At 37.5% G+C, this 19,385-nt stretch overlaps 2 protein-coding genes across 10 annotated transcripts in view; one reads left to right on the top strand and one right to left on the bottom strand.

Moving 5' to 3' along the window:
• Asb3 (ankyrin repeat and SOCS box containing 3) overlaps window positions 1-19,385 on the top strand; it is a 162,228-nt gene that overhangs the window by 5,465 nt on the left and 137,378 nt on the right. The window contains exons 1-2 of one of the 7 annotated variants that reach the window (XM_037208897.1): window positions 15,226-15,297; window positions 15,623-15,755. The exons of 3 other annotated variants lie outside the window; for them this stretch is intronic. In XM_037208897.1, the coding sequence (XP_037064792.1) occupies window positions 15,730-15,755 (26 nt within the window). In that variant the 5' untranslated portion in view covers window positions 15,226-15,297; window positions 15,623-15,729. 3 more of the 7 variants (XM_028860878.2, XM_028860879.2, XM_028860875.1) reach the window with 3 other exon arrangements.
• Chac2 (ChaC glutathione specific gamma-glutamylcyclotransferase 2) lies at window positions 5,910-15,171 on the bottom strand. 3 transcript variants are annotated; one of them, XM_028860884.2, is made up of 3 exons: window positions 14,956-15,006; window positions 8,916-8,956; window positions 5,910-7,236 (listed from the first exon to the last, which is right to left on the bottom strand). In XM_028860884.2, exons 2-3 carry the CDS (start codon window positions 8,916-8,918, stop codon window positions 6,871-6,873), a joined length of 369 nt encoding a protein of 122 aa, XP_028716717.1. In that variant the 5' UTR covers window positions 8,919-8,956; window positions 14,956-15,006; the 3' UTR covers window positions 5,910-6,870. The 3 variants fall into 3 exon arrangements, with proteins under 3 accessions (XP_028716717.1, XP_028716716.1, XP_028716715.1); XM_028860882.2 differs by having other exon boundaries at window positions 6,440-7,236; window positions 8,921-8,956; window positions 14,956-15,165; XM_028860883.2 differs by lacking the exon at window positions 8,916-8,956 and having other exon boundaries at window positions 14,956-15,171.

Here is a 19,385-nt window from a genome sequence, read left to right as displayed (position 1 = left end):
GACTCTAATTTATGAGTGTTGGGATTATAAGATAGTGCCATCACTCTCAGCCTCAGGTTCTCTCTCTTTTGTATTTCATGTGCTATGGCATATTATTCAGACTTTAAAAAAAAGAAATTTTGTAATCTGTGATAACATGGATGAAACAGGAAGTTATGTTAAATTAACCAGGCACAGAAAGATGTCACAACTTTTCACATGTGGAATCTAAAGCAAGCCAATTCTAGGAGGCAGAGAATAGAATAGTGGTTTCTAGGGAATGCGTCATGAGTAGGAGGAATGGGGAGATGGCATATATTGTATGTTTCCAAATTTCTACAAAGGTGAATTCTTGTTTTTTTGAGACAGGGTCTTAATATGTGGTGCATTCTGGCCTTGAACTCTCAATCCACCAGTGTAACCTCCTGAGTGCTGGGATTATAGACATGAGTTCTCACAGTTGGCCAAGAGTAAATTTCAGATTTCCCATAGAGGTGATAAATATATTAATTTGTTGATTTGATGATTCCATTTATTCATAAATATTACTGTATACCTATAATGTATATAACCATAATTTGTTACTTTGTAATTAAAATTAAGACCATTTTTACTGTGTGTATTGGGCTTCTGAGGTTTTATCTTTGGCACAGTGGCTATGCCTTAATCTACTTCTATTTCAGCCAGCAATTGTGACTGTAGTTACGGGTTTGCTTCTCTGGCAGCGGCCTGGCAGAATTCCTGGCAGGAATTCTGTTCCCACAGGCACTGGCTCTGTTAAAGGCAGTTTAAACTAAATCTCTATCATTTTATTTACAAATAAGACTGGAGGGCCTGGCCGTGGTGGTACATGCCTTTAATCCTAGCACTTGGGAGGCAGAGGCAGGCTGATAGGTGGATCTCTGTGAGTTCGAGGCCAGTTTGGTCTACAGAGCGAGTTCCAGAACAGGCTCCAAAGCTACACAGAGAAACCCTGTCTTGAAAAACAAAAACAAAAACAAAAAACAACCAACAAACAAAAAAACCCAACATCAAAACAAACAAACAAACAAGATTCAAAGGCTATGGTGAAAATCTGCTTGTTGCTATTGAGCTTAATAGCAACAAGCTAACCTTCTCTCTTTGTTGGCATCTCTGAAAGACCCCTTTCCACTCTACCAAAAAGCTGTGCCACTCAAAATCCCTCCCTAGTAAGTCTATATCTTCAGATGCCCTCTATTGCTCTATGATTACTTTCTGTCAACTAGTTGCTAACTCAGCCTCCTGACCCAAGGTTAGTTTTATTAACACAAATGCAAACTTGGGGTTTACAGTGTAAAGAATATCCCCCAACAGGTATCATTTTACTTCTGAAGGAGCCCAAGGTGCTGGTACCCAAGTACATCTCAGTGTACTACTTATATTTACCACTGTTGTCTGATGTTTCTGAGTGGGCAAAGGAAGTAACTAAGTCAAGAAGTGGTCAATTTGGAGATTTGAGACTTAAATGATTAGAGCATGATGGCAAAATTGGCTTGGAGATAAAGATGAGTTGTTAAAGAAGTGGAACATTATTGTGTATTTAAGACATTTTTGTGGAGAAGAAAGTTTGAATAAGAAATGGTAGGATTAAGTGGTTGACTTTTCAGTTAGAATGTGTAGGAAAATAAGAAAATAAGAAAAAAACCCCACAAAGTAATGCTTAATGTAATGTTTTAGAAAGGTGAAAGTGAATCTTATTGATAGAAAATGTTGCAATTTTAAGGTGGACAATTTTTATTTATAAATTTGATATACAAAAGAATAAGGTTAGGAGCCGGGCGGTGGTGGCGCACGCCTTTAATCCCAGCACTCGGGAGGCAGAGCCAGGTGGATCTCTGTGAGTTCGAGGCCAGCCTGGTCTACAGAGCGAGATCCAGGAAAGGCGCAAAGCTACACAGAGAAACCCTGTCTCGAAAAACCCAAAAAAAAAGAATAAGGTTAGTAGTTACTTTTGGAAGAGTTAAAGTGTTGACATATTAGCTACAAGATTAAAAAAATCTTTAACTTCTTAATGTGTGCATAGACTGTTGTGTAACTTACTTTCCTACTGCTGTGACAAAACCATGACCAAAGCAAGCTCTAAAATAAAGGGTTTAGGGCTGGAGAAATGGCTCAGAGGTTAAGAGCACTGGATGTTCTTCCAGAGGTCCTGAGTTCAATGTAGCTCACAACCATGAATAATGAGATCTGGTGCCCTCTTCTGGCCTGCAGGCATACATGCAGGCAGAACATTGTATACATACTTAATAAATAAATAAATCTTTAAAAAAATAAAATACCAAGTGAGTTCCAGGAAAGGCGCAAAGCTACACAGAGAAACCCTGTCTCGAAAAACCAAAAAAAAAAAAAAAATAAAAAAAAAATAAAATAAAGGGTTTAATTGGGCTTATAATTTCAGAAGGTTAGAGTCTATGATAGTTGAGCAAAGGTATGGAAGCAGGAACAGCTGAGTGCTCACATATTGGATGCACAAACAAGAGGCACAGAGAGCTAACTCAAAATGGCATGAGTCTTTTGAATCCTTAAAGCCTTTCCCCAGTGACATACCTCCTCCAGCAAGGGCACACCTGCTAGTGCTTCCAGACAGCTACCAATTGGAGACTAAATATTCAAACATATGAACCTTTGGGGCCATTCACATTCAACTCACAAGTGGGTTCAAGGTATTAGGACTGCATAAAAATGAATTGCTAAAAGGCAGATCAATAGAAAATGTAGTGAGTAATTTTGTAGGAAAGAGAGGTGAAATGTGAACATTTGATTGATAGATATATTTTAATATCTTCCCCCCCCCTTTAGTGATAGGGTTTACTGTGTAGCCCAGAATGACCTTGAACTCATGATGTTCTTGCCTAAGCCTTTTAAGTGCTGGGATTATAGGCATGCATCACCATTTCCATCTGCTGTGGTGAAAGAGAATTTAAGAACATGGTCATCATATCTGACTTGAATCAATTATACCATAATTACTATAGTAATATGGTGCTTACATTGATACAGTTGCTGAGTGGTTGGGATGTGCACTTGCTCCCTGAGAGAGTATTCTTCTAAGATACTTTTTTTTTTTTTTGAGACAGGGTTTCTCTGTGTAGCTTTATGCCTTTCCTGGAATTCACAGAGCTCCCACCGCCCGGCCTGAGATACAATTTAAAAAAGATATACCATAGAAAAGAGAAATTTAATGCCAATGGAAATAAATATTGACTGGAAAATGTTGAAAAAATATCTGACAGATATGGTTCTCAAACTGTAGGTGTGTTTGTAATCATGGATCTTGTATATCGAACTTATCTTGCTTGGAATATGTGTTATAAAGTACAGTTGTAATATTTATTAAGAATAGGTAATAGACATTAAGCATCCTATCACACACTGTAATAAACATTAAAATTCAGTAGACACTGAAGATATATAATGTGAATGTCAGGTACTTTATTAGGAAATTATTATTTTTCCTCATTCAAGATAAAAATGCATATTGACAGTTTTACTTTTAGAGAAGTTTTAACAAAATAGATCACGTGATGTTTTCAAATAGAGTTGAAAATTACCACTGCCTATTTTGCTAAATAACTTTTTCAGTATGGAAGTCATGTCTAGATGGTACTTAGTCAGTTGAAAAGTGAACGTATTGTTTGAGACCGAAAAAACCAACAATAATAGTGGGCTAGAATAAGAGTAGAAAGATCTAGGCTGGGCCTGGTGGCACACGCCTTTAATCCTAGCACTTGGGAGGCAGAGGCAGGTGGATCTCTGTGAATTTGAGGCCAGCCTAGTCTACAGAGTGAGTTCCAGAATAATCATAGCTACAGCGTAAGATGCTGTCTTAACACCAAACAAAATACCCCCCCCCCCATCAACCAGCCAAATAGACAAAACAACCAAAAACAAAAGAGTAGAAAGATCAATCAAATTTTTAAAAATCCACTCAAGGGCCATCTAGGAGGCTAAATGAGTAAAAGTGCCTACTGTGAAAGCCGGACAACATGAATGAATTTACAACATGAATGAATTTCATCTCCCATGTAAGTATGAAAGAAGAAAAACAACTTCATAGAGCTGTCCTCTGGCCAGTCAACGCTGCGGCAAGCATATTATCCCCACATACATCAGTCACTATCTTAACTCACTCTCTCCTCTCCCTCTCCCTCTCCCTCTCCCTCTCCCTCCCCCCCCCCCCCCCCCCCCCCCCTCCCCTCCCTCTCCCTCTCCCTCTCTCCTCTCTCTCTCTCTCTCTCTCTCTCTCTCTCACACACACACACACACACACACACACACACACACACACACAAAGTCTTTAGGCCAGACAAGGTGGCCAAAGGCTGAGGGAGGATTGAATTTCAGGCCAGCTAAACTAAACAGCAAGACCATGCCTCAAAAGCAAAACCAAACCAAACCATGCCTAACACAAATAGAGGCACACATAGAATAGTTTGTTTTCTAAGTGTAGTGTTTATGATCATACTTTTGTTAATGTCTAGCTATTATTTCTACCATGAGGCAACAAGAACCTGAGTCTGTGTATATAATTGGGGCAGAATGAAGCAGAACACTTTAAAATTGGGATCCAAGGGCTGTAAAGAAAGACTTGTTCGCCGTTGTGCACCTTTAATCCAGCACTCGGAGCAAGCAGCGATCTCTGTGATTCGAGCAGCCTGGCTACAATGATCAGAAAGGCAAAGCACACAGAAAACCCTGTCGAAAAAAAAAAAAAAAAAATTGAAAAAAAAAAAAAAAGAAAGACTTGTTCTACTCAAAACAATGTATCAGTGATGGTTCTTATGTTGGAGACTCCAAACCTCACTTTCTGTTTTTAGTGCTATTTAATTTCTTCATTTCATTCAGTTTTTTTCTCCAGCCAGATGAAAATGAATATTCCTTTCCTGGCCATTTTAGAACACAGCCTTCCTGTAAATATTCATGATGTTGATGTTGTATCACATGTGTTAATGAGTTTTCTAGCTTAACTCCCCCTCAACCCTCAACCCTCCACCTCTGACAGGGTTTCTGGGTAGCCCTGGCTGCCCTGGAACTAAGTGCTCTGTAGACTAGGCTGGCCTTGAAATCAGATCGATCTGCTCTGCTCTCTCCTCCCTAACCCCTCCCCCACCAGTGCTGGGATTAAAGGTATATGCCACCATTGCTTGACTTAGCTTAATTTCTAACTGAAAGCCTAGAAAGGCACAAATCGAAATCCCTAATTGATTTGTTTGTAAAATGGTAAGTGAATTGACTCGTGATTTTGGGTTGAAGCAGCTTGTCAATCTTGTCATTATATTGGTGGGAACAGAGCTGTCAAAATTAACTTGAACATCTTTATATAAACATGTTAATCTCTTTATCTCCTGGGGAAAAGATGCTGGGTAGTAAAAAAGCTAGGTCCTGTGTTTTTAGATACACTATAGTATAGTATTTTGTGCTTTAGAGAGACCTAGATTTCTGCATTTAAGTTTGTAAATGACTGCAAATGATTATAGAAACAGGCTTAGAGCAATTCTTAAAAACTGAGAATATGTTTCCCTATGTAAACTGCATATAACATTAGATAATAATAAATGCTATTAACCTTGTAGTATTGGATATGTATATCACATTATTAGATAATAATAAATAATAATAAATGCTAGTAACCTGTAGTTAACAGAAAAAGAAAGGACAACTTTCTACTATATTTTTGTCATGTGAAATATTTCTGTATTAGTTGAGAAGCTTTGTTTGCTTTTTTTTTTTTGAGACAAGGTTTCCCTCTGTAGCCCAGGCTGGCCCAGAACTCCTGTGTATTCTCCTACTTAAGCTTCCAGAGTATTGGGTTATTGGGTTACAGGTGTGAGCCAGTGTGCTTGGTTTATTCTTTTGAAACAGGGTCTGACTCTGAAGTCTAGGCTTGCCTTGAACTCCGGGTAGTCTTCTTTTTTTTTTTTTTAACCTCTCCAGTGCTGGGATAATAGGTGTGAGCCACCACACTGGATATCTGATGAGTTCTTAATAAACCTCATATGAGACTTAACATGAAACTGAAAGTCTTTCAGGTTGATTCTAGAGAAACCTTATAATAAAGAAATCACCTAATTATCTTAAGTCAAGGCTAATTTTATAACTTCCTTATTAAGTAGCCACATAAATAGTTGATGCTCTTATTTAGGTGACAAGATGTAAGGAAGAAAAAAATATAAATAATATAATCAGGAAATGACATTTCTTTGAGAAATTATAATTGTAAAATCTGTTTTAAACACCTTTTTCATTATTGGTAACTATTGGGAAAGCTTTTTTTCCAGTCTCATTATGAGATAAATACAAAATAAATGATTATCATTAGTGATGTGATTTATATAATCTGTGCTAGAGTTTTTCTTTGTAATAAAATGCCTTTTCCCCCAAAAGGCAAGGGTAGCACATTATAACTCCAAGGAAATTTTATATTAAAAAACTCAATTTCTTTGGCCTAAATTTGACTTTCATTTAATCCGAAATAACAAGGAAATTAACAATCAGTGCTGGATCTTTCTCTATTACCATATATTTCTAATAACATTATTTTAAGCATATATACTATAAACCATTGTTACTCCGATAAAAACAGGAAGTGAATTGAGAACTGTATTTCTAATGAACAAATGTTCATATGTCATTTAGTTAGGAAATTACTTGTATAACTTGAACTTTCTCTATATGTAAATCTTCTGAATATGTTTTAGGAAACTTGTAAATAAACAGTAAATTTAGATGACATTCCAATTACAACATTAAATAGTAAGATCTTCAAGTAAGAATGTCCAAAACATACTGCTGTTTTGTACTGAAGTTATTCTCTGAAGATTAAAAGCTCTGCCTGTTTGGAGGAGTTGGTGACTATGTGCTACTGAAGTTCTATTTTCCTTCTAAACGTTCCTTTACTAATTTTTCCAAAGAGAAGAGATGCTCATCTGCATCTTCTGGCACAAGTTTCCTAATAGAATCTGCAAGTTCAAAAAGATATTCTGTGTTTCTTCCACTTGGGCCAGCTGCATTAAAAATCTGCTCAGCAATGTCTTCCAGAGGTGCAGGACCAAGGTAGTTAGGATTGTCACACGTTCCAATGTAGAGCAAAACACTGAATGGTTTTCTTGTGGGATCCTTTGGATAAAAAATGACTGTTGTAGTTCTGTAGCCTCCTTTCTCTCTGAAGTCAAGGTATGTTTTTACTTCCTCTTCTTTTCCTACTGGTAGTTTGTAAGCAACACCCCATACACTGCCCTGTTGAAAAATGAAAAGAATACACTGTTTTGTATTTATAAGGCTGTCAAAGTAGTTTAAGATACGTTATGACCTAGGATATTTTGTAGCCATGGAAGTCAATGCAGTTTTGTTTCCAAGTGCCTCAAAGGGGTAGACAGTAAACAATTAAGGAAAACAGCATTTAAAACCTTTATTCTGAATAATTGATTTGTTTCAAGCACAGAATGACAGGTCTCTTCCATCAAATTTTTATATTAGGTATTATTTTTTTTACTAGTATCAGGTGTTTGCTGGTCAATAAGAAATTCTGTGGAAGGAAAGTGCCATTTGTTGTCTAGGAGTTACAGTTGCTGGTTTGAGTATAAGGTACTTTTAGATGCCTCTCCCACTATAAATTGCTGGAAGCGTTTTGTAATCCATACTATAATTAATGCTTCTAGTGGTTTTTATTTTTATTTTTTAATTTTCAGATAAAGAGCCAGGCGGTGGTGGCACACACCTTTAGTCCCAGCACTTGGGAGGCAGAGCCAGGCAGATCTCTGTGAGTTCAAGGCCAGCCTGGTTTACAGAGTGAGATCCAGGACAGGCACCAAAACTACACAGAGAAACCCTGTCTCGAAAAAACAAAAACAAAAAAAATTTTTTTTTTTCAAGATTAGGACTAGCTTTTTGAACAAGGCTGGCCTTGAACTTGTGATCTTTCTGCCTCGTCTGATTATAGGCAGGTGGCACTCTTGGTGCTGCTTGAGTTTTGTTTTGTATAATTTTCTTCCCAAGTTTAAAGAAACTAGGCACTGTCCATTAAAGTTTTGAGTGCTTCAAACTCGTTTAAAAATCACAAGTACTGTTTATAAAATCAGTAAGAAGTTTTAATTTTTTTGTTGAAAAAATACTAGATTGCAGGCAAAGTTCAAGAGAGCTATAAGGATTCTATTTAATTATTAGTCATGATCTCGCTATGGGGAGTCTGATCTGATTATTATGAAAGAGGATCACAAAATTCTCATTTACCAAACTCACTTAGAAAAGTTGTAAGGGGCTGGAGAGGTGGCTCAGCGGTTCAGAGCACTGGCTGCTCTATGGGAGGACCTGGGTTCAATTCCCAGCACCCACATGGCAGCTCACAACTGTCTGTAATTCAAGTTCTGCACTCACAAAGAAAAGTTGTAAAAAGTAGATTACATATCACTTGGTTGTATTTTGTTGTTACTGTGTGTTCTAATTGTAACTTTCTCTCTAGATTCATTTTCCACAAATGCTAAAAAACAGAAAACAAAAACAAAAAAACCCTCCACAACAAATACAGAAAAGCAGCCAGCAGTGGTGGCACATGCCTTTAATCCCAGTACTTAGAAGGCAGAGGCAGGCAGATCTCTGAGTTCAAGGCCAGCCTGGTCTACAAAGTGAGTTTCAGGACAGCCAGGGCTACACAGAGAAACCCTGTCTCTAAACCTCCCCCCCCAAAAAAAACCTAAACAAACAAACAAACAAAAAAAACAAAACCAAAAAACAAAACCAAACAAACAACCAACCCCCCACCCCCACAACTAAACAAACAAAAACCAGAAAGCAAATACAGAAAATAGTTCTAGACTTAGTTTAATTCAAATTTTCTATGATGAACAATAAAATTTCACTGATCATTAAAACATAGAAAGCTAACATTTTGTTTAAGACTGTGTAAAAAATAAGCATACCATACCCCAGGATCTTCAACAAGAGTCACAACTCTTCCAGGCTGTTTTGAAAAAGGTAGAAAATATATTTTTTTTCTGAATTAAAGTTCATTAAATAACTAAGCATTAGCAACTTGACATACAATAAAGTTTTACTATATCTGTCGTAAGAAGCACTTTACTTAGGGAATATATTAAAGCATTGCTGGGCCATACCCCTACTAGATCTGACTCTGTAGGTCTGGAGCCTAATAATAGGTATTTGTAACAGTATTCTTAGTGAAACTATTGGTTCATGCTTTCAGAACCACTGCTAGGCTATACTTGGGTCTCAGGTATGTATGAATGAGTGATTTTCACCTGTGGTTATGAGGTACCTTTACCTTTGTATTCATGCTAAAGGATGCTTCAAGGTAGTGTTTTTATACCTGTTGCTGGAGGGCTTCTCTCCAGGTTCCACCAAGCCCCGCAGTCCCACAATCCACATATAAAATAATCACTCAGCCGCTTATATTACTTATAAACTGTATGGCCGTGGCAGGCTTCTTGCTAACTGTTCTTATATCTTAAATTAACCCATTTCTATAAATCTATACCTTGCCACGTCACTTGTGGCTTACTGGTGTCTTTACATGTTGCTTATCCTGGCGGTGGCTGCCTTGTCCCTCCTTCTTCCTGTTTCCCCAATTCTCCTCTCTCCTTGTCCCGCCTATACTTCCTGTCTGGTCACTGGCCATCAGTGTTTTATTTCTACAGAGCAATATCCACAGCACTTCCCCTTTTCTTCTTCTTTTTTTTTTTTAAAAAAAAATGGAAGGTTTTAACTTTAATATGGTAAAATTACATATAACAAAAAAATTATCGAGCAAGAATTGCAGTTACAATATTAAAGAAGATGTCCTGTCTTATATTTGTGAGTTTAAGGTTTTATATCTAACTTATCTTTTATCATAACTGAGGAAATTACAACTATCTAGTCTTCAACCACATCAAAGATAGTGTTTTTATACCTTCATAAATGAATGTCACATGGACTCATTGAGGGGCTAATACTAGAATTGGCATTGTTTTTGTCTATTTTTGAGACAAAGTCTCATATAGCCCAGATTGGCCTCAAACTTGCTCTGTAGCTAAGGCTCGGTTTGAACTGTCTTTCCTGCTTCTTCCTTTGAAGTGCTATGATTATAGGTGTGCACCACCATGCCTGGCTTAGAACTGGTCTATTCTTTTTTTTAACTGTTCTTATATGAGACAGAATATCTGGCAGGACTATACCATCCTAAGTGCATTTTAATTAAACTTGAATTAATCAATTATTCTTTTGAGATAATTTTCAGTCTGTAACCCAGGCTGTCCTGGAACTCACTATGTAGCCAGGCTTGCCTTCAATTCCTGGTGATCTTTCTGTCTCAGCCTTACCAGACTGCTGCTTGTAGCATCCCATGTAAGATGATTCAGAAAGATGACTGGAGATAGCATAGAGTTATATTTGTAAAGCCAGAGAGCAGATTTTAGGAAATGGAGAGCTCATAGTGTTGGTAGCAGAAGTAAATACTTGCCTATCTTGGGCCTTGGGCTTTAAAAAATATAAAAATAAAAAATGAAAATGGCCAGGCGGTGGTGGCGCACGCCTTTAATTCCAGCACTTGGGAGGCAGAGCCAGGTGGATCTCTGTGAATTCGAGGCCAGCCTGGGCTACCAAGTGAGTTCCAGGAAAAGGCGCAAAGCTACACAGAAACCCTGTCTTGAAAAACCAAAAAAAAAAAAAAAAAAAAAAAAAAAAAAAAAAAAAAAAAAATGCAGAATTTGAAGTTAGTGGAACAGTGGAAACAGGAAGTCACTGAAATGTGGGAGAAATTAGAAACTGAAACTGCAGCACTTAGGTAGTAGGTTATTGACATGATGGAAGAAGTATGTTGGGAATATCAGATTGGTAAAATGTACAATAATTACAATGGAAGGAAGAAGAAATGGAATGCAGAATGAGAAATGCCTGCAGTCAGTGTGACAAGTTCTGCATTCCAGCAGAACTTCTCTTCTGCCCAGCTCATCTAATTCTTGATAGTTTTGTCTTTTAAAATTATGTGTATGTATACTACTCCCCACTGTAAATAGTAAATATTTAAAAAACTATATGTCTGTGCCTGTGTTTGGGAGTGTGCCTATGAGGCCAGAAGTCATCAGATCTTTCTTGTAGCTGGAGTTACAGGCAGTCGTATGCTGCCTATTGTGGGTGCTGGGAACTGAATTTGGGTTCTCTGTAAAGAACACTATGAGCTCTTAACCTCAGAGCCATCTCTTCACCGCAGTTTGGTTCTTTTCTATCATTCAGTCATCTCTTTAGAGATTTCTCTGCCTGTCTCTTGATTTTGCTTACTCCGATTCCATTGAGAGCCAAGAACAGCTTTTTGGCTTTAAATCTTTCAAGGCTGTGATATTCTATAGAATAAAACCAAAAGTGCTTTGTTAAACTACAAACCCCATTCCTTTCCACCTTTCCCCTCAAGTTGTACTGACTTACTTAGAACTCTTATTTATAACTCTACAGACAGTTACATCTTTGAACATTTGAAAAATTGTAAGTTTTAAATGCGTTCTTTGTTAAGGGAGCAATGAAACTGAATAAAGGGGTCTTTCCTTACTTTATTTTTTTAAGACAAGGTCTTGTGTAGCTCAGGCTAGCCTGGTATTCACTATGTAGCTGAGGATGATCTAGGACTAACTTCTGATCTCCCTGCTTCTATCCTGAATATAGGAGTGAGGTTCCCCCACATCCTAGTTTATGTGGCACTAGGAATCTGCATTAACTGAGCTACAAGTTGCCCCCTCCTTTCCTGTCTTCAATTTTGAGACAAGAAAGGATCTTGCTGTGTCACCCAGGCTGACCCCAAAGTGGCAGTCCTCTTGCCTCAGCCTCCTCAGTTTAGTGATTACAACTGTGCATCACCATATGTGGTTAAGAAGAGGTCTTTCAAGCTGAATGTGATTTTAGTAAGTCACAATTGGTGTTTTTATTGGGCGATAAGGAATGCTTTTTTTGTTTTTTGAGACAGGGTTTCTCTGTGTAGCTTTGTGCCTCTCCTGGAACTCACTCTGTAGCCCAGGGTGGTCTCAAACTCACAGAGATCCTCCTGCCTCTGCCTCCCAAGTACTGGGATTAAAGGCGTGCTTCACCACCGCTCAGCAAGGAATGCTTTTAATCTAGAAAAGTTAAGGATTTAGTACATGTTTATGGATATGCTGGGTGATGTAGGGTAGTTTGCTGTTTTAATTTCAGCATTTGAAAATTACTCATAATATATATTCTTTCTTTTGTCTGGAAAAGAAAATAAAACAACAGGGACAGTGCTAGGAGTGTTCTGTTTGGACTAGTCTTTTAAAAATGAAAATATTTATTTATATTTATATGAGTGGTGTGGTGGTATATATTTGTACTTAGAGGATTTGGGAGGTGGAGGTAGGAGTCTCAGAATTCATGGTCATGTTTGCTATATTGTGAATTCAAAGCCAGCCTGGGCTATATAAGATTCTGTATCGAACAAAATAAAACAAGTTTCCTGTTTTGCAGTTATAATATATTATATTTTGGAGACAATCTCTTTAAGTCAAATCTTTACTCAGTTTTGTGATAAGTATATACTTAAGTAAATTTAGGAACCAGGTATGGTGGCACAGGCCATTAATCTCAGCCCTCTGAGAGGCCAAGGAAGTTGAATCTCTTTTGAGTTTGAGGTCAGCTTGATCTACCTAGTGACTTCCAGGCTAGCCAGGAATATGTAGTGAGACTGTCTCTAAAAACAAACAAAGAAACAAAAACTTAGGAAGAAATTCAACATACTGTTTTCTCTGCTGCTTTATGTGGAAGTAAACCTTACATCTGTGTATCCGCCTTCTTACAAGACACAGCTTATGTCCTGAGTAATACCTGAGCCGTTCTGTTGCCATTTGTATTCTTGTCCAAATGGTTAACATTTAGATAAATGTAAATAAAAATATGAAGTCAAATTATGATGTTTTGCCTAGTTCTTTAACATAATACTGTACTTGGAATATATTACTAAATGTTTCCTTTAATTTTCTAGGATGGATTTTTTTTTCTTTTAATGAAAGGTGTAAAACTGTTAGCTAATGCAGTTCCCTGACCTAGCTTTCCTTTCCTAAGTCTCAGTAAGTTTAAGCACAAAGAAATAGTGGCTTTTATAGATCTCTTCTCCTCTTTCTTTTTCTTTTTCTTTTCTTTTTTTAACATTTATTTACTTTATGTGTGAGCACTGTGCCATAGCTTGTGTGTAGAGGTCAGAGGACATCTTGTAGGAGTCAGTTCTGTCCTTTACTTGATGAACCACATCACTGGCCTTGTTTATTAGAAAGACTGATGGACACCTCTTACCCCTCACCCCCAAGACAGGGTCTTACTATGTAGCTCTGGCTGACCTGGAACTCACTATGTAGACCATGCTGGCCTTGACCTCACAGAGAACCACTTGCTTCTGCCTCCCAAGTGCTGGAATTAAAGGCATGCACCACTATGCCTGACCTCTAGCCTTACTTTTTAAAGTGATACGTAAAGCATAAAAACATGGACTTTTAAAGAACTAGTATATTGATTAGACAATTTCTTACCAGCAGTCTGCCTGGCAATACATATAAATTAATGTGTTTTGTAAGAAACATATATTTTGGTTGAGTCTAGGTAGTAAAATATGTAGTCATAACCATAAATAAGACTGCTTAATGCTTGGTCATTAAAATGAAAACCTACCTTAAGGTTTTTATATATCAAAATTGATACCCAAAGGCATTTTCTTTGGTTTAATTCTTTAATGTCTTGAATATTGTTTTATAATATTCTTGAAAATTCTTTGGTTATGATGTTTCTGTTGGCCTGTAAATAAATATTTGCCTTTTGTTTGGGTTTCAATAGGCCAGGAAAGTCTACCTTAATTCTTAATTGACAAACTTGGGTTAGAATGGGTCTAACTCAGATGCTTTTCAAGATTTCAAGCCTGTATCTTTTGGGTAGGTACAAATATTTCAGAACCTTGATCTTTCCCCTTCCAAGAATCTCTTCTGATATCTGGCTTTCAGCATTTCAGAGTATTGTGCTTTAGAGTATTTTTAAAATGGTGCTGGGAATTGAACTCAGGGTCTTACATGTGCTAGGCTACTAAGCTATTGCTCCAGTCCCTTTTAAATTTCTGAGTTTGAGGTCCAGGCAGGTCTTAAACTTGTGGTCCTCTTTGGGATTACAGACCAGTAGGGTAGGCGAATTTTAAGAATATTTTAGAGAACACAGTAGCATTCAAAATGTAGTCCTCTAAAGGTTAGAAGTTAATCAAACAAGTTACTATTTACTTCATACTTAGTTTTATTTTTTATTTCACAGATTAATTGTTTTGCAGCCAATGCAAAGTTGGTTTGATAAGCAGTGAGCTGCTTTTAATTCTCTAAACCCATATTGAGGTGAATGCCTTATATGACCAACTGAAAAATATATCAGACGATTTGTATTTCACATTAATCATCCAAGAGAACTATGGAGAAGGAACCATTAAAGTAATGTAGATTTTGCATTGATTATTCATAACAAACTGCACACCTCACATAACTTTGCTTATACCTCCCAATCAAAATAATCACCAATAATCACAAAATAATTGGAAATAATCTTGGAAATTAATTCTTTTATCTTCTTAGGTGTCTTTAAACATTGCAAGGATAAACCCTAGAAATTTACAGGCACTTGTAAATTCAAACAAGTAAAAACCTGGCATAATGTAGACATATCAACGAATTTACACATTATGCGGTGACATGAAAATTAATCTTTATTAATTTTTGTGGTGAGACAGAGGTTGCCAAGACAAGGGGGCTGCCTGGCCACTTCTGCCTCGTGCGAGTTTGTGTGCCTGTGCCCTTGCATTCTGCCTAAGAAACTAACCATGGACTTCTGAACTGACCTCAGGTGTCCATGCTCTAGAGAGAGGCGAGGGTAGGTGGCCCAGGATGTTGCTGAGAGAGTTATCCCTCCCAGTAGCTGGGCATGCGGCTGGCTCCTTACCTTGCCGGGAACCCCGCGGTGGTCAGTGCTGCCTTGCCAGAAGCGCCGGCTGTAGTTTGTGATGTAACCAACCAGCTTGTCCTGGTAGGGGAAGTCCACTTTCCAGATGAGGGACCCGTAACCAAACACCCACATCTTTCTGAACCCTGACCGGTACCCCGGCGACAGAACAGGACTGCTGCTGACGCGAATAACTGGCTGCTCAAAGTGGCGCAGGCGCGCTGGCCACACCTGATATGAGGCGCAAAGCACACTGGGGTTGTGGTCCTCGGGAACCTTTTCAGAGCTTCTATGGACCCACAGATCTTTCTGCAGCCAGGGAAAGTCGAGATGCCAGACAGGGTGAGGCGGAGGAGGGGCGGGAGTCGGGGGAACTACATTACCCACAACTCTTCAGAGACTGGTGACCCTGAGGTTGGAGCAGCCCCCTCCCCCCTGTTTTTTTTACCCTAGAGAGAGAGGGGAAAGGAGAAAAGGTAGGACTCCTGGCTGGTGCTGTCTTAAAAGACACACATACGGGCGCCACAGTTGGCACGTAGGCATTTTGTTGTGTTTTGAAAATTGGCTAGCTGCCCACATGTAACAGTTGCCAGAGTAGCAGAACCCGGAAGTGTAATACTTATAATGACCTTGAAAAAAAATCCTCTGTCCTTTGCCTTTCACATAGAAGCAGAAGTTTTATAACAGTAGTTTTATGTTCGTGAAAGAGCAACTAGATTCTAGTGGAAGCTGCTTACGTATTTAAACTGCCAAGAACAGTCGTGTTCATACTTAATGTTCTCTGCATCTCAGAGAAGAAGGTTGGTTTTTACAGTATTTTTTTTTTTTTTTTTTTTTTTTTACAGTTTTTACAGTACTGTGTAGAGTCCCTTTCTCAGATGAATGGGGGTATTGTTTTGTTTGTTAATGGGAAACTTGGAGGATGATATATATTCTTTACTGAACACTTGGATTGTTGAGGAGACCCCTTATATTTAGTTTCAAATGTATTGTTTCTCCTGGATTTCCTTAACTCCTAAGTTGTTTTCATTGCCTCCCCCTCCAAGTAGCGTTATTCTTGCAGAGCTATGGCAGGGCATTTTAAAATTTAGTTAAAAACACTAATAGGAAAATCTGTAGAATCACAGATGACGATTGGGAAACCTGTTTTCTTAAGTCTTCCTTTGGGCTGTGTTCTTTATATTCTTTTTTTTTTATTTTTATTTTTTTTTCCGAGACAAGGCTTCTCTGTGTAGCTTTGTGCCTTTCCTGGAACTCACTTGGTAGTCCAGGCTGGCCTCGAACTCACAATGATCCACCTGGCTCTGCCTCCCGAGTGCTGGGATTAAAGGTGTGCGCCACCACCGCCCAGCTTATATTCTTTTTTTTTTTAAAGACTTATTTATTTATCATGTATACAGTATTCTGCCTACATGTATGCCTGCCATATCTCATTATAGATGGTTGTGAGCCACCGGTTGCTGGGAATTGAACTCAGAACCTCTGGAAGAGCAGCCAGTGCTCTTAAACTCTGAGCAATCTCTCCAGCCCCTGTTTTTAGTATTCTTAAGATTATAGTGTATTATGTATTTGAATTGCTCAAATATTGAAAATTAAGTGACACACACACACACACACACACACACACACACACACCACACACAGTCACACCCTACCCCCAAAGACCAAAATGAGTTTTGTTTTATGTCTTTGATTGGCATCTCACTGAAAAGCAAGCTAATGTTGCCATAAATGTTGTTACAGTGGCTTAAATAGTAAGGAAACATACCAATTCTCTCAATTTGTAGGGATTTTTAAAGCATATATTCCAGGCAAAGGTTCTTAACACTGAACTCATGCAGGGTTTTGAAAGAAGCTGAGGAGCCAGTAACTGAAACTAGAAAATTTGGCTTGGATGTGCATTCTACTGGAGAGAAACGTGTTTCATGAATCTCTCCATGAAGTCAAGCATCCTAAGAAATACTATAGTCTGTTCATTAGTGCTATTCCTCATTGAAACCATCATGGTTCTATCTGGGGGTGTGTAAGAGTAGAAACCTTAATCATTGCCCATTCGTGAGGATTTCTGTTTCTAATCTTTAGCATTATTAGAGGAGAATACTAATGCACCCAGGTTTAGAGAATATGTCTTGAAAAGCAGTCATAAGAAGCTGCTGCAAAGAAAAGACCAACTTAAGAATAATCAGGCCTTTTCATAATTTTTCTAAGTGGTGGTTTCACAATGCCTGGCATAGTTATTTTTCTTAACCTGTTTGCTATTATTTTTCTTATATACCTCCTACATTTGGAAAAATTCATATATACAGAAAAGTTTATAAAAGTGTAGTTACTATTTATATTTCATGTCATGAGTGAGCCTGTCATGAATATTTACCAACATTTAAAGCATTTGGAATAAGTTGCATGTGTTATCACTTTTTATTGTTTATTTATTTATTTATTTATTTTAACTGGAAAAAGTTACATTCAAGATATTCATTAATTACACTCATGGTATTAATTACATTTGTGGTATTCATTGATTACATTCGCATCATTCATTCAATAATTATATTTATGATATTCATTAATTACACTAATTGTATTGATTTATTACATTCATCATATTATGTCCTGATACTACTGTCCATTTGTGGGACTTTTCCATCACACAAAACAGAGATTGTGTACTTAGGAAATAATTGCTCTATATTTTTTTCTTCTCCATCTTGAGATAACATCTAATCTTTCTATCTCTATGAATTTGTATATTCTATATATTTCATGTAATACAATTCTATAGTATTTGTCCTTTTTTAAAATTAATTATTTTTCTATTATGAGCTTGATACAGTATAAATTCTTATCGTAATAGTGAAATGTTTGATTTAGGCTTACCTAGTAATTGAGTAAAACCAAAACTTATTGTAAGCCACAGTCATCCTAGGGTCCCCCCTGTTATATAGCCTCCCTGGTTCTGTGGGTTGCAGTCTGATTGTTCTTTACTTTATATCTAGAATCCACTTATGAGTGAGTAAATACCATGTTTGTCCTTCTGAGTCTGGGTTACCTCACTCAGGATGATATTTTCTAGTTCCATCCATTTGCCTGCAAATTTTATGCTGTCATTGTTTTTCTCTGCTGAGTAGTACTCCATTGTGTATATGTACCACATTTTCTTAATCCATTCTTCAGCTGAAGGGCATGTAGGTTGTTTCTATGTTCTGGCTATTACAAATAGTGCTGCTATGAACAAAATTGAGCATGTATCTTTGTGGTTCTGAATCAGCATTCCTTGGGTATATGCCCCAAGAGTGGTATGGCTGAGTCTTGAGATAGATCGATTCCCATTTTTCTGAGAAACTGCCATACTGATTTCCACAGTGGTTGTACAAGTTTACATTCCCACCAACAGTGGAGGAGTGTTCCCTTTACTCCACATCCTCTCCAACATTGACTGTCATATGGCTTTCAATCTGTTCTACTTTGATGATACTTTACATTTTCTGTGTTGGACCACATTTATTTATCATTCCTATGAAACTGTAAACAATTTGAGACAGGATCTTTGTGAGTATATAGTCCTCATTGCCGATCATTTTTAGCTGGTGCTTAAAACATAACTGCTAATTGAATGATTGAATGTTTGTTAATAAATGTCTTCACTTACTGTAATGGACCTTTCTACCCAGTTAGATTAAATTAATTTGTAGCTGACATTGGCTGTTTTGGCTTGTTATAGAATCAACTTCTACTGTACCGTTTTATTTTAAAGGTGACCATGCATAAGTTTAAATTTACTATTGAGACTATTTTCTGCTTATTTTTAACCTCTTTCTTCAAAAAATTTATCCAAAATTTTTGGATAAATTACTTACAATATGGTTCTAGAAAGTTTTCATCAGTATTGGGCTAGATACATTGGCATTTTCTGACAAGCCTCCTCTCCCAAGGACCATTAGGAAAAATCAAAAGTGGAATGGGAATAGTACTGAGAAGGTTACTTCTTAGGAGATAACTGTTTGCCTGAGAATCCTGACTCTTAGCCCAACATATATATGCTAATAGTTTGTGAGAGTCATATACTGAGATCTTTGTGGGACTTTGATTGCCAGAGAACATGAAATGAAATGAGCTTTGAAGGGAGGTGATTATGATGAGGGCAGTGATACTTGTGTACAAAGGCTGCACTGTCTATCTGGCTATTGTTTGTTGACTTTGTTGTATTCATTCATTCAGACACTTTGAAGGATTGAGCTCCCAAGTGTTTATCCACTTCTGGAAAGGACCAACAAGAGTAGGAAAATGAGGTTCCTTGCTTATTCTTGCTTTAATGAATAAACACTGTTCATTCCTATCTTTTTGTTTTAAAAACCTTTTCGGGTTTGTTTCCTACAGAGGGTAGTAAAATGGGATTCACAAGTGGTCATTAGTAATAGAGTCTCTGTGTT

The sequence above is a fragment of the Peromyscus leucopus genome, chromosome 10 (assembly GCF_004664715.2).
Source record: "Peromyscus leucopus breed LL Stock chromosome 10, UCI_PerLeu_2.1, whole genome shotgun sequence".
Classification (NCBI taxonomy): Eukaryota; Metazoa; Chordata; class Mammalia; order Rodentia; family Cricetidae; genus Peromyscus; species Peromyscus leucopus.
The sequence above is the reverse complement of the archived record's forward strand: the minus strand, read 5'-3'. Positions and strand labels throughout refer to the sequence as shown.